Source organism: Oncorhynchus kisutch, unplaced genomic scaffold, assembly GCF_002021735.2.
Source record: "Oncorhynchus kisutch isolate 150728-3 unplaced genomic scaffold, Okis_V2 scaffold904, whole genome shotgun sequence".
NCBI classification, from domain to species: domain Eukaryota; kingdom Metazoa; phylum Chordata; class Actinopteri; order Salmoniformes; family Salmonidae; genus Oncorhynchus; species Oncorhynchus kisutch.
Window position 1 is genome coordinate 42,953 of NW_022262849.1, and position 14,598 is coordinate 57,550.

Consider the following 14,598-nt stretch of genomic DNA (forward strand, 5'->3'; position numbering starts at 1 on the left):
CAGGTGAGTAGAAATGATAGAGAGCACTCTGACAGATGCCTGTCCTGATGACATCTTGGTGCCTTGTAGTAGTAGAGCTCATCAGGATTGTTGTTTTCACCCATAACACAGACCCGGCTTCTTCCCACCTGGAGGTTGAGGACATCACCCCTAAGACAGAGGCAGATCCGGGTTCTTCCAACCTGGAGGTTCAAGACATCACCACTAACACAGAGGCAGATCCGGCTTCTTCCCACCTGAATGTGGTGGACATCACCCCTAATACAGAGGCAGAGCCCATCTCTTCCCTCTTGGAGGTTGTGGACGTCACACCTGAAGAAAGGACTCTCACGATGGCTGCCTTCGCCACTCTGCCAGCTGACATCCAAGCAGGTGAGTAACACTTAGAGAGCACTCTGACAGGTGTCGTTTGTCATGACATCTTAGTAGAACCTTTCAACTGGCCACTGTTAAGAAGCTACGGTTTGCATTAGTTTACATTCTGATCCTCTTTTTTCCCTTTCCAGAGGATGTTGCTGTGGTCATCCCGGATGTCACCCCACACGTCGCCAAGGATGTGACACTGGATGTTCCATGCAGAGCTAGAAAAGGGGCAGTCCGGCGATTATTTTGCAGACTTTGGAGGGCAGTGTGCTGCTGCGCCTGCCACAAGGAAGAGGACGAACAATATTAATTATTCATCACACCTGCAGAAAAGGGATTGAACCATAGAGCATTAAATTATTCACATTATAATTGAACTCAATTCTGCTTTTCTTCTGTTTACTACTTAATTTCAGAACTTTTCTATAAACTTTCACTTTGCAAGTGTGGATTAGGTTGTGTAAATAAGTGGGACACATCCCAATGTTGATGCTTTGAATAATTTACTTTGTACATTTAAAAAAAACATGTCTTATTTGACAACAAAAAACGGAGGGCGCTCAACCAACGTTGAGTTGAGGTGCAACCAAATATTTGAATCATCATAGAAAAGGAAAAAGCCCAACTCTTGCTCACTATAAAAAATGCATTGTTTTATTCAAGCAAGGTTAAAAGATTAACGTTTCGGCCTAGTCTTTGACGATATGCAAGTTCTGTTTGCCCAGTAAAAGGGTGACCCAGACTAACCCTGGTTCTTGAGGGTTGAAGACAGTGAAAAATGATCATTAAGTAAATGGGACTTTTCAATTATTGAATAAAAATCTTTAATGAACATGAATTTAAATACAATTGACTTGAGGATTTAGAGCAGGCAGGCTGACTGGCTAGCGCTGAAAGCCCTCTGCCTCTACCTCTGTGTGGTTCATCTCAACCAAGAGCTTGTGTGGGTTGTCTTTCTCTGTGGGTGTGAATCACTATGACCTCTCCCTCTGCCTGCCATTTGGCTGATCAGAAGCCTTCTGCTCTTTCTTGCTCACATGAACAGGAGGAATGGCCTCTGGGGTAACCTCCTCCTCTTTCGAAGGCCTCTTCCACCTCCTCTTTCTGGCTGTGTTCGACTGAGGTCACTCGTTCTCTCTCACTGGGTATTGGATAGTTCATCCTCCTCTGTGTCTTTGTGATGGTGGAGGGAGTTATCCTGTTCCGGCGCCCTCTAAGGGTGTGCATCATAAACTCTCTCGGTGTGTTGAAGGGTTCAGTGGTTTTGGAGGGAGTCTGAAGTTCGATCTCTAGCGATAAGTGTAGGGGCTGTCCCGTGGTGGTGTCCCCCTCCCTCCAAAGGAGGAGCAACTGAGACATGTGATGAGGCCAAGGAAGATCACTCTGCAAGGACGGGATAGGACACATCACAACACTGCAGCTCATTCATATTCAAACACACCTCAGAGTACGGACACAAACATGGACGCCCCCCCTCCCCCCACACACACACACAATGAACTTACCTGTACATATCAGAATCATACATTCTACCCCCACAAGTATTGATCCCCCACCTCAAACATGTTGAGTCAATTCCAGATGCTGGAATGCAGGTGCAGTAGGGCCAAGTATGTAATGATGTGATACCCGTGTACCCCATATCTGACCAGGTGAATCCAGGTTAACGCTATAATCCCTTATGGATGTCACTAGTTAAATCCACTTAAATGAGTATAGATAAAGAGGAGGAGACAGGTTAAAAAAATATTGTAAGGCTTGAGACAATTGAGACATGGATTGTGTATGTGTGTCATTCAGAGGGTGAATGGGCTAGACCAAATATTTAAGTCCCTTTGAACAGAGTATGGTAGAATTTTGTGTCAAGAACTGCCATGCTGTTGGATTTTTCACACTCAACACTTTTCCCTGAGTATCAACAATGGTCCACCACCAAGGGGGGGAAACTCAATAGGAAGGTGTTCTTAATGGGTTGTTCACTCAGTGTAGATCATTCCCTAGCATATACTTTCATTTGTATGCGTACTGATACTGTAAATACACAAATTATATTAATGTTATCTACAATATATTATAATACCGTAAGCCTCCCTGCTGCAGGGGCATTTCCTCCTACAATTTTGAGCTGATTTTCTTCACTTTAGCAATATTTTGTATCTTTGTTCATTTTCACATTTATTGTGTTTGGAATGGCACTGTTACTACAGGAGATGATGCTATCATAAAGTATTAGATGTAAGTATGTAGGATAATTACCCATAATGCTCACTGACAGAATTTCCTAGTTCTGACTTGAAGGGCCATCTATGATGTAGGGCAGGTCAGTAACCAAATTATTTTACTGTGCCCAGTCGCACACAGACTTTTATGGTCACACAAGTTGCCACCGGTGGATTCAAAATGAGTAGCCTAACAATTATTTACATGGCCCCAGGTACATTTGCAACCAAATTATTTTTCTGTGAGAAATCAATAATAGTTAAACACATAGGATAACAGTCAGCAATTGACAGTGAGCAATGAGCAAGATAAGCATAGACGGGAAGTTGACAATAGCTTATTATTAGTGTAAATTAATCAGATCCAATGATTTACCGCTAGGGTGGGGTACCGCTAGTCATCGTTATTATAATGACCATCTCAATCATTATCACCATACCATCATAGACTTATTCTTCTGTACCTGAGACTCATCTGACACTACCTTAGACATGGCAGTCTGCAACTCAATACACTGCCCCTGCATGGTGTTCAGCGTCCCCTGCATGTGGTTAATCGACTGCTTAACATCGTTCAGCAGGATCTGAATCTCAAGCCTGCAAGAAATCAGGTGGTTCAACACACTGAGATGGCGAGAGGCTTCAGACCATGCCCATTGGACCATCTTTAGGATTCGTTCTCACTTAACACCAATCTAATTAGGAATGTAACTTTGTGCAGAAGATGTTACTATAGTGTTATTTAGAAGAGAAAAAGTACTTTGTCAGGCGCCAAAAGGATGACGGCATGTCTCCCTGCTCCAGTGAGCTCTGCTGGCAGGTCTTGCTCACTGTTGGAGAAACAGGAGCCAAATTAGAGGAAAATATCTATGGTTGTTCAGCAATGAAACGTTCATGACATAATGGGGATTGTCCTTCCCTGTGAAAAGAATAACAGCTGGGGTTTACTTTCTCACTATTAGATAATGTAATACAATCTTTAAACCCATCAGAAGTGTAGTGCTTACCTCCATTAAAACATTGGTCCATGTTATTTAGGCTATAGCTTGACGCATATCCTTACCTTGGACAAGCGTATCCAAAAGGCCTGTCCAGTCGTGCGTGAAGATACCTTTAGGCAGATAAAAGCGCGGTACGTGTTGAGACATGCTCGGTAATGTGAATCTGTAACACTGATATAAAAGCACGTTTTCATTTATAATTTACACTGTAGAATGACCTGCAAGCCAATCAGAATCTAGTTTTAAACAACACTGTGGGTTCCATGGAACGTCACAAACATATTAGGCCACTTGCTTCCCAGATTACAGTCACTGAACATGGGTTTAATAGCTATATTGGCTATATGTACACTATATGCACATCGTATTGAATTGAGATTACATTTACTGCACCACTGTAATTATGTAGCCTAATCCTATGAGGATCATATGTGAAATGTCAGAATCATGGCACATGAAAACATAATGAAATTGACTGCAGATTATAAATTTCACTGTGACACAATATCCATGTAATTCCAATTAAATTACGTTGAACCAACGTGGAATAAACATTGAATTGATGTATGTGCCCAGTGGGAAGTGATCAATTCGAAATGATTGAATACATACAGTATTACAAAGAAAGAGATACAAAAATTGCTTAGAAAAGCTTGAAAAAGTCTCATTTCCCCGGGCCACTCAAAAGTCAAATGTATGTACGCATTACTGTACATCGCTTTGGATGAAAGCGTCTGCTTTCAAATCCCTGACTCTCACACATATTTACAATCTCGCAATGTTTATTTCTGGGGCTTTCACATTTGTGGGATTTTGTGAAGTAAATGATGTGCAGGAGAGCTCCATGAAATCAGTGACATGGTCAAGATGGCGACATGAGAGGGTGGAACATTTCTAGCTGAGGAACAATTTTAGGGTTCTCTGATAAAGTTTATAGTTTTAGACTGCAGTTGGAATTTGTTTTTCGTTTTCACAAAAAACGATATCTAACCATACAATGAATAATTTTGTAATTTATCAACCCATTGACATATTTTTGACGATTTCCAACGAACAAGCTAGCTATCGAAACGTTTCAGCGTGTGCCGTTAAGTTAGCCTGCTAACGTCTTCATAGCTAGTAGCATGTAATCAGGACATGACCAAACTGTTGCTGAGATAATGGATGTTGAAACTTCCAAGGAGAAAAGAGGCATTGTTGAAACTCACTCATATGCTTGCAGTGTAAAAAAGGGGGGTGAATGCGATTCATACCCGAATACCCCAACCAAGGAGCAACTTCCAAAGAAGCTGAGAAGTGAACCATCAATGAGCCAGCTACAGGACAACATCGTCCGCATCCTCACGGCTAAAATCAAAGAGAGCGCAGATAACATCATGAATTTGGTGTAAAAGAACACTGTCAGTATCGTTAACCTGAAGAAATCGATTGATTTCAGTGCTGAGGAAGTAAAAACTCTGAAGCAGCAGAACGCAACATTGAACATTCAGGTTGCCAAGCAGGAGAAGAAACTCACTGAAATGGAGTCAAAAGGTAAACGAGAATGACCGGTATAGTCGGAGATGGAATCTTCGAATTTATGGAATAGCAGAAAAATCTGACAAGAACATCAAAGCAAGACATTTGCAGGGCAATAGGAGGAGCGAAATGTTGTTGCAGGTTCTCTGGATGTAGTGCACCGCCTGGGTAGGCTGAGAGATGGGGAAAACAACCAGCCACCACGACCAGTGGTCATGAGATTCATCTCCAGTGAGGGACATGACATGGAAAAGTGCAAAGAAAAATTACTATTTAAAGAAGAACAACCTGAGGTTCAAGGAGGATCTGACAGCATTTGACAAAGAAGCTCAGAATCATCTGAGGCTGGATTTATCAAGTGAGTTGTGCAGGACTGAGTTTTATTTGCATCTGATAAAACGTTATATTTCTTGAGGAAAGAGCATTGTTTGTGTGAGCCAAACTTTTTGTTATATATATATTTATTTTATGGCAGGGAAATTCGCACTGACACTTAATGTTAGCTTGATGGCTATTACTTTTTACCAATTTATGGTACAATGTTATTTGCAATTGTATAAATATATATATAGAGAATTTAGGTCACCCACTTGCGTGGTGCAAAGGACTGTTTTTATTTGCAACTAGTAAGAACTTTTCTTTTTGTGAGACCCTGGTTCATGTGAACGTATACAAGTTTAATATTCTTCATCTAGTCACTGTGATAGTAAATGTCCATTTCTGTTTTTCTATTAATGCCAGGCGAATCGTAATATTTTTAAGAGACAGGAATGAGGTTTCTAAAGCAGTTTCCTGTATTGAAGACTTTTCCTTAGTTTCGGGTTTGAAAATGAATATCAGTAAGTCAGTCTTATTTCCATTCACGGATTGTGTTTTACAGGAAGTATTTGGTATCCCAATTAAAGATAAGGTTACTTATATTGAAATTGTTATATGCAAGGATGAAAAACAAAGGACTGAATTGAACGTTAACTAATTGAACCTCGGGTTGATGAGAGATATTTTGTTATACGGTCGAATATTATTATCCAAAGCTGAAGGGTTATCCAGATTGGTTTATGTCTCGCTGTCACTTGACTTACCCCCTAAAATTGTAAAGGACTTAGATAAGATTATTTATAGTTTTATTTGATGTGATATCCACAAAAATTATGTGGATATATTGAAGCAACATCTCAAGACATCAGTCAGGAAGTTAAGGCTTGGTTGCAAGTGGGTATTCCAAATGGACAATAACCCCAAGTATACTTCCAAAGTTGTGGCAAAATGACTTAAGGACAACAAAGTCAAGAATTGGAGTGGCCATCACAAAGCCCTGACCTCAATCCTATAGAAAATGTGTGGGCAGAACTGAAAAGGCGTGTGCGAGCAAGGAGGCCTACAAACCTGACTCAGTTACACCAGCTCTGTCAGGAGGAATGGGCCAAAATTCAGTAAACTTATTGTGGGAAGCTTGTGGAAGACCAACCGAAACGTTTGACCCAAGTTAAACAATTTAAAGGCAATGCTACCAAATACTAATTGAGTGTATGTAAACTTCTGACCCACTGGGAATGTGATGAAAGAAATAAAAGCTGAAATAAATAATAATTATTATTAATTTCACATTCTTAAAATAAAGTGATGATTCTAACTGACCTAAGACAGGGATTTTTTACTAGGGTTAAATATCAGGAATTGTGAAAAACTGAGTTTAAATGTATTTGGCTAAGGTGTATGTAAACATCAGACTTCAACTGTACCTAGAAGTGCACACTATTCTTATTATTTTTTAATGTATGTATATAGTCAACTATACAACTTCTACTACTACTACTACTACTACACTTTATATCATCCAATAATATATAATACACTCTCTGTTCGGCAGGATTGTTGATCAATATTTATTTTGAAATATAGATTAGGTGCTCTTCTTTTTATAGCAGGAAGTAAAGGGACTGGACAAGGCTTTGCCTATAGTTGAAAACATCCTGGAAATGAGTGAACGCTTCCTTGGTTTCTTCTTGGTGGAGCATACACTCTCTGTTCGGCAGGATTCTTGATCATTGACAATTGCTGGGGGAAAAAATGTAAACATAACATTTCTTTAACTGATCCTAGTTAGTGTGAATAATTAGTATTGCATTATTATTATTTAAATTGTAATATTCTACATAATTTACAAATGTCGGGCGGCAGGTAGCCTAGCAGTCTCAATCCGCCTATTTAACACAGAAGTGTCAAATTTCTTATATCTCTCAGATTTAGGACAGACACTTCAGTTCCATGTAGTGAATCTGTTATTCAATGCGTATGGGCAAATAGTAGTAGGGCGTAGACTCTTGTGGGTTAAAAAGCATGATCATTACAAAGGTGCAACTCGTGCTGGAGGCAATAAAAGGCCACGCTAAAATGTGCAGTTTTGTCACACCACACAACGCCACAGATGTCTCAGAGACAGAGACTGAAAAAAATAGGAGCAAGGAAAAACGCTGGTTGACTTGTTTTGAGGGAGCGTGCAATTGGCATGCTGACTGCAGGAATCTCCACCAGAGCTGTGGCCAGAGAATTGGATGTTTATTTCTTTACCATAAGCCGCCTTCAATGTCGTTTTAGAGAATTTTGCAGTATGTCCAACCGGCCTCACAACCACAGACCAAGTATAGGGCGTCGTGTTGGCTGTAGGGTTATGGTGTGGGCAGGCATAATCTACGGACAACGAATACAATTGCATTTTATCAATGGCAATTTGAATGCACAGAGATACCGTCACGAGATCCTTAGGCCCATTGTCGTGCCATTCATCTGCTGCCATCACCTCATGTTTCAGCATGATAATGCATGGCCCCATGTCGAAAGGCCTGCATACTCACCAGACATGTCACCCATTTAGCATGTTTGTGATGCTCTGGATTGACGTGTACAACAGCGTGTTCCAGTTCCCACCAATATTCAACAACTTTGCACAGCTATTGAAGAGGAGTGGGACAGCATTCCATAGGCCACAATCAACAGCCTGATCAACTCTATGCGAAGGAGAAGTGTCACGCTGCATGAGGCAAATGGTGGTCACACCAGATACTGACTGGTATTCTGATCCACGCCCCTACCTTTTTTTAAGGTATCTGTGACGAACAGATGCATATCTGTATTTCCAGTCATGTGAAATCCATAGATAAGGGCCTAATGAACGTATTTAAATTGACTGATTTCCATATATGAACTGTAACTCAATAAAATCTTTGAAATTGTTGCATGTTGCGTTTATATTTTTGTTCAGTACACATTTGAGTGTATTGACTTACCTGTTTCACTGACGGCAGGGGTCTGGTTCTGGGAAGGTGTTGGAGTGCAGTGGTTCTTCTTATTGACCTGCTTTGTACTCTGGGTAACCAACAGTCATTTATACAGTAGGAGAAATTGCACACAAAGGGTAACAGTGTTTACCATCATACTGTACGTAATGAATAAAGAATAATCTTAAAAATGTGTATTTTGATGACATATGTACCTTTGGGTTGAGTCCACAGAGAGTGCTGAATCTTCCTCTCTTCTTTTCCTTTCTACCAGTTTTTGGAAGCCCAGAATTACCTACCTCGTCACTGCCAAGTGCATTGCGTGATGACAACTGGGTCATGGAGGGAGGTGAAGAGCTAGCCTCATTGCATTTCGTTAGTAGTTCCCTAGTTAATGATTTGACCAGGGCATCGTCAAATGCATAATCCGTTGACTTCATTGCAACCTGGAGCATCTTCTCTGACCCAAATTCTTGAAGAAGCCCCTTGTAGACAGCCTTGAAAATCTTTTTGATTTTCAGATTCTGGGGGTAGGCTTGAGTTGGTTCAAGGCCTGAGGTGCCACAGAACTCAGACAGAATCCTCTTTGTGAGAACTCTTGATGTTTCACCAATGTCAGAGGATTCCAGTAATGTGATAGGGGTGATCATTGACAGCAGTCTAACAATCAGTAAAAGTACCAAAGAGGTGTAGTCATTGCTAGTGGAGTCAAATGATGCATGTGTATCAGAGTCCATGGCTGATGGAGTTGATGGATGCACCGAGGCACTAGATATCTCCAGATCTTTGTTGTCCATCTTGGATTCCACCTCTCCTAAAACTTGAATATCCACAGTTCCACCGTTGTGTGTGCTGCTGCCAGACAGAGATGGTCTAGGCAATGATTTGGCACTAGACTGACGGCTAGTGGTCATGAGAGCCGGTCTGTCAGAGTCAAGTGTTCCAGCATCAGTTGGGGACAACCCATTGATTATGTTCATCAACTCTGATAATTCTTCTGATGAATTGGAGGCCACAGAACAGGTATCCATGACCTGATTGACCATTATATTGGTGAAAAGGCTCTTTGTGTCACAGTAAACCTGTGAGGAACTAACGGAGATGGCAGAAGAGCTCGGGATAAGCCGACTTGTGTCCTGCAGACAACCATCAGAGATGATAGTTTGGCAGAAATCGGATCCTTGTGATGGTGGAGGAAGCCAGAAGACAATCTGCTGTAGCAGACGTTTTATTGACTCCGTAGCAAAGGAGTACACAAGGTCAGATGGAAACTCCCTGGATTCTTCAGAAGCATTCAATCCTGTCTTCAGCTTCAAAAGAATAGAGTCAGACACGGTCTTGCCAGCTGGCACAAAAAGAGCCTGGGGGGTGTTGTGACTCTTTATGAGCTCATAAACTTTGTCAGTGAGCTCATGTGAGAAGTTCTGAAGACCGTCCCTGGGGCTGAGTCTCGCAAGTCTTGTAAAAGAAGTGACATCATCTGCAGTGGCTATGTGTTCCATATCTTCTCTTGGAATGACCTCCATAACAATGTCAACTATGGCAGAGATGGTTTGCCTTGTGTAATTTGTTGACCCTTGTGAATGAGTTGAGGAGTCACTCATATCAATGACCGAACTCCTAATGATAGGACAATAGATTTCAACAGGCCACTCATCGGGGACTGGAGTGCCTGGAAGAGAATTTGTAAAATCACTCTGGGACCCTCTGGTCATGGCAGAGGTGATGGACAGGGAGGACTTTGAGGAGGATGGCCGGTGTATCTCGTGTCTATCAGTTCTCACCATGTCAACATCCTCCAACATGGAGCCCACGATGGAACGAGTCAAGAGGCCTTTCTCTGAGGTGCTCATCCTCTCTGACATAGACACTCTCCTCTGGATTGTCATCAGAGTCTGACTAATTAAGGCTTTGGAATAATTTACCATGCTGGTCTGGCTGCCTTCATGTTCACTGTAAGTCATTTGTGTAGAAGTAGCTGTTCTGCATATGGATTCGGCATGTTTGGGGGCCTCAACCACATTGTCTAGGAGGACCGGTTGTTGCTGGGCAAAAAAGTCCTTGACCTTGGTGAACACATTGTTGAACAGGTTAACAGTGCCTGGCCAAATGATCTTTCCTTTCACATTGGCCCCGTTGTGAACACTGACAGGAAGGGTTGAAGCTGACAGGGATCTCTCTAACTGGCGAGACACTGAAGCATCAGACATTTTAGTCATCTGGGTGAATCTATTAAGGTCTTTAGTGATGCTTATGACGATGTTGGATGCTGCAGAATTGGTGTGCAGAGAAGAGGTGAACAAAGGTGGAGTTCCACTCTTCTGAAGGATTTTGACATCTCTATCATCACCATCATTACTGGACTCTGCACAAATGTCTGCACTTCTACCATCAAGGCTGGTATTTACAATGCCAATCAACCCTGATTGAAGGATCCCACCAGCCATATGTGAGGCTTTAGTTTGAAACTCCTCAGTACATAGTTTGTCAAAGGCTGTGGATTTAAGACTTCTAGAGGATGCCTCCTCCTCATCATTGTTGATCTCACCGTGCAAATTGTCCTGTGTATTGACAGCATAGTCATCAACAGATAAATATGATTTGGAGGCGGCAAGGACGTCAATCTGAGAAACAACGGCATCCAAAAGCTTGGACAGGTCTTCTGTATCTCCTTTTAGGCTAGAGAGGCATTTCTCCATGGATTCCTCAGATTGATACACAGTGAGGATCTGACTAATGACCTCCTTGGTACAGGTTTGAAGGTCTGCTTGGATTTCAAGAGAATCACTATTACAAGTCACCTGAGAATCTAAACTTTCACTAGGAGCCTGTTTGAGAGTCTCATCATGTATTGGTGTAACACCATCGATGACCTTTACAGAGTCTTGGCAGGGAGTGAGAAACCGCCTCAGCATTTCTCGAAATCTATGATATAAAATAAGAGCAGCAGAAAGGGTGCTCACTTTTGAAATTCTGACATTTTCAGAGTCATGTGCCTGCATGGACTGAACAACAGTCTCCACATCTGTTACAAAAGTGTCCAGCAATTTAGATGCTTCAGAGTCTCCCAGTAAGCTGTTTGTAAAGGGGTTGACATATCTCAGATCTTCACTCACTGCCTTTCTAGCCTTTGTCTGGAAAGACACACCGGAGAGTTTCTTCATATTTATAATTGGAAGACTCTGGGTAGATTCACTGTTGGTGGTGCTGTCCTGCAGACCAAGTGGAAAAGTGAGATGGGAGAGACATTGTTCACTGTCTAACAACTCAGATGGTGAGGGGGAACAAGAACTGGTGAAATCATTCAAGTCAGACATGATGCCATCCACAAATAGAATGGCCTCCAGAGACTCTTCAGAATCACACTCTCCAACAGAAGATGAGAACTTCTCCATCACCTCAGTCTTATACAAGACTAGAACCTGGCTGGCAATCGCTTTTGTGGTGTCAAGGAGGACTTGGTTTTGCAAATACTTGTTGAGAGCCAAGAGAGGTTTTGGGGTCTCACTTTGTCCTTTTTGTTCATTCATAGATGAGGGGGTTATTAAAATAGGGTTAGGGTTAAAAGAAATGGAGTCCGATGTGTCAGCCTCACCATTACTGGAATGACCGACGTCCAGGCACAAAGTTGGAACCATTGTGAAAGAATATTTTGTGCTCCCCACAAATGTACTTGCGAGATACCCTTTTTCTGGACAGGTAAGAAGCCTCTTCAGCGTATTTTTCATGTCGTAGTAACAACCAACAGTGTAAGACCAGATCTTACTTTGATGGTTTTCAAGAAGGATCTGCTCGCCCTGTGCAGGGGAGCAGGATGCCCTGATAGACTGGGTAAGATTGTCCATGTCTGAAACAAAGGTACTTACCAACTCAGAGGCCTCAGGGTCAATCATAAGGTCTCTGATCTCACCTATCCGAGGAGTTGGACTAGATGATATTGTGCCAGAACAACATGATGTACAACCCCTGAATCTTTTAACAATCTCCCGGATCGATTCAGTGGCCTTGGTCTGAAACTCCTCAGTGAGTAGTCTGTCCATACTTTGTGTTGACAGACGAAGACTAGATTTGGCACCTTTGATATTGAGGTTGCTCTCTCCTTGTTTTAGCATCTCCTCTGGACTTTTACAAGCTTCAAGCATCTTCATATGGTCAGCAACAACACAAAGCAGTTCCCTCTTGTCGGGGTCATTTTCTTCCTTATTGCTGAAGTTCAAAACAGTGCCACTGAGGGCTGTCATGACCTGTCCTGTTAAATGTGTCATATCCACCTCAACACCATCCTCTCTGAGAACAATCTGCTCAACACTCTTCCCATTAATATACATCTGAAGTATGTTGGAAACGCCAGACACCATCTCCTCAACCACCTTGGTGCTGGAGACACCACCACTGGCAAAAATAACGGGACATTCGGCCAGAGATGGGAGTTTGGATGGCCACAGAGATTATGGAATTGACCTTCTTTGACACTTCTCCAACAATAACCCGGGATAGACTTTGAGTGTCTACCTGGTCCTCTCTTTGGATACAGAGGACATTGTTCAGCGACTCTTTGAAGGAATCCTGGACACCAGTGAGGAGACTGTCCTCAGTGATCCCAAAAAAGTCCCTGAGTGGCTCAGATGATATAGACTCACCATCTCCCTGAGTATTTGGCAACACTGTCTGAGACCTTTGAGAATACAAAGCAAACAATACAGCATTCCATATTCAATAGTAGACACGGTAGTGACATTAATACATCATTCAGTAATCAGTTAAACTGGTCATTAAGAGTAAACTGTTACACAGATAAACAAAACATATTTTCACAAAATGGGTTATGAATAGTTAGGTGAAACCGGTTTCTTTAGGAATGACTGAACATACCCATTACGAGAGGAGCTTGATTTGGCCGTGCAACACCTTGAGGATTTGCTGCTGCCTCTCTTGCGAATCTTCAGGTTTGTGCTAGAGGATCTCTCTGATTCTGTCAGAGACTTGCTGGATACTGGAGACACATGGCTGTATATCCGTACAAAACGGAAAATTGCAGGGATGATGACCTCCAGGATGGCCTCAGATACAAACCGCACAATCTCCAGGCACATCTCTGCAAGCAATGCCCTCATCACCTGTAGGACCGAAACAGTGTAGGTAGATTACTCATAGCCGGGCTCTGAAACCAAGCTCCTCGAAGAGATACCAACAATCTCACATATGTTCATGAGAATCATGAAAGTGGCATACATTGGAGAGCATGAAAAGCAGTAGGCTACTAAAAAGCTCTTTGAATGAAACTGTTTGTGATAATGTGGATGATACTGTAGATAGATAAAAGGTTTGTATCTAATATTCTTGAAACATCTATTAATATATCTATGAATCATTTTCAGGGTGAAGGGACTTACAGGGTCCATCCTGCCAATGCTTAACTGCCTCCATTGCCTATAGGAGATAATTAGATGTTTTTAGCACCAAAAAGCACACCAACACACATACAATTTATAAAATCCTCCAGATGACATTGCATTCAAATACTACAATAGAAGTTTGGACATACTCCTCAGTAAGTTTTTCCAGAAACCGGATGATAATCGGGTTGAAAGCATCCGGATCGATTGGCGGGAGGTCAAGAGCCCTGGTCTGACAGGCCCTGGAGACACACTCACTTAGGATCTTCTCATTAGATTGTCCCTGGTGAGATGTCCCCTGAACTGCCATCCCAGAGAATTCCACAGATGTAGAGGGACCTGTGTGCAAAGCAGCATTCACCAAGGTAAAGAAGTCAAAAAACATGTAACCTCCTGAGGCAAATATGTATTAGCCAACTTTGTGTACTTTGTGAAGTTAAGTAGCCAAGAAAGTATAACATGTGCACTCTGCTATTAGTCCTCTGCTCAATAGATGTCCATACTAAATTACATTTACATGCAAAAGGATTACATTCAGTGAAATTAGAGTTTCATTTATGACCTGCATCAGTGATCTGCTCCACTTTGTTTCTCTTGGTCCTCTTGGCCTAAAAAGACAATACAGTCAATGATATACACGTAGATCTGTATGAAGCCATTCCAATACAGCCCTTTGAGTAGAGCAAGGGTAAGACTGATTGCAGGGCTGTTCTAATCCTGTTCTAATGTTAAAATGTATTTTTCCATATCAGACACACCCTATGTGTTTGAATACAATCACCTACATAGGCACTGAGCTTGGCTGATGCTTTAAGCACACTGT

General features: G+C 41.9%; 1 protein-coding gene and 1 long non-coding RNA gene across 4 annotated transcripts; both read right to left on the minus strand.

The window, feature by feature from the left end:
* Window positions 1-962: 962 nt before the first annotated feature.
* LOC116363038 (uncharacterized) lies at window positions 963-5,400 on the minus strand. 3 transcript variants are annotated; one of them, XM_031816957.1, is made up of 6 exons: window positions 5,100-5,398; window positions 4,837-4,930; window positions 3,646-3,693; window positions 3,343-3,412; window positions 3,047-3,179; window positions 963-1,746 (listed from the first exon to the last, which is right to left on the minus strand). In XM_031816957.1, the coding sequence occupies exons 2-6, from the start codon at window positions 4,886-4,888 to the stop codon at window positions 1,372-1,374; spliced, it is 678 nt and encodes a 225-aa protein (XP_031672817.1). In that variant the 5' UTR covers window positions 4,889-4,930; window positions 5,100-5,398; the 3' UTR covers window positions 963-1,371. The 3 variants fall into 3 exon arrangements, with proteins under 3 accessions (XP_031672817.1, XP_031672818.1, XP_031672816.1); XM_031816958.1 differs by lacking the exon at window positions 3,047-3,179 and having other exon boundaries at window positions 5,100-5,397; XM_031816956.1 differs by lacking the exon at window positions 3,047-3,179 and having other exon boundaries at window positions 4,837-5,400.
* Window positions 5,401-13,770: 8,370 nt separating this feature from the next.
* On the minus strand, window positions 13,771-14,365 carry LOC116363040 (uncharacterized). Its single transcript, XR_004207809.1, has 3 exons — window positions 14,338-14,365; window positions 13,925-14,114; window positions 13,771-13,809 (listed from the first exon to the last, which is right to left on the minus strand). It is a non-coding gene; the product is annotated as an uncharacterized LOC116363040 (long non-coding RNA).
* Between the last annotated feature and the right edge of the window lie 233 nt (window positions 14,366-14,598).

What these genes read in the sequence shown, in the direction of transcription:
- LOC116363038 (XM_031816956.1), bottom strand. Translation starts at nt 5,069, where the DNA reads ATGTTCAATGTTGCGTTCTGCTGCTTCAGAGTTTTTACTTCCTCAGCA. An exon ending in TCCTTGGTTGGGGTATTCGG is followed by an intron (nt 3,694 to 4,836) that starts GTATGAATCGCA and finishes ATCTGCCTAAAG; the next exon opens with GTATCTTCACGCACGACTGG. An exon ending in TCCTTTTGGCGCCTGACAAA is followed by an intron (nt 1,747 to 3,342) that starts GTACTTTTTCTC and finishes CCGTCCTTGCAG; the next exon opens with AGTGATCTTCCTTGGCCTCA.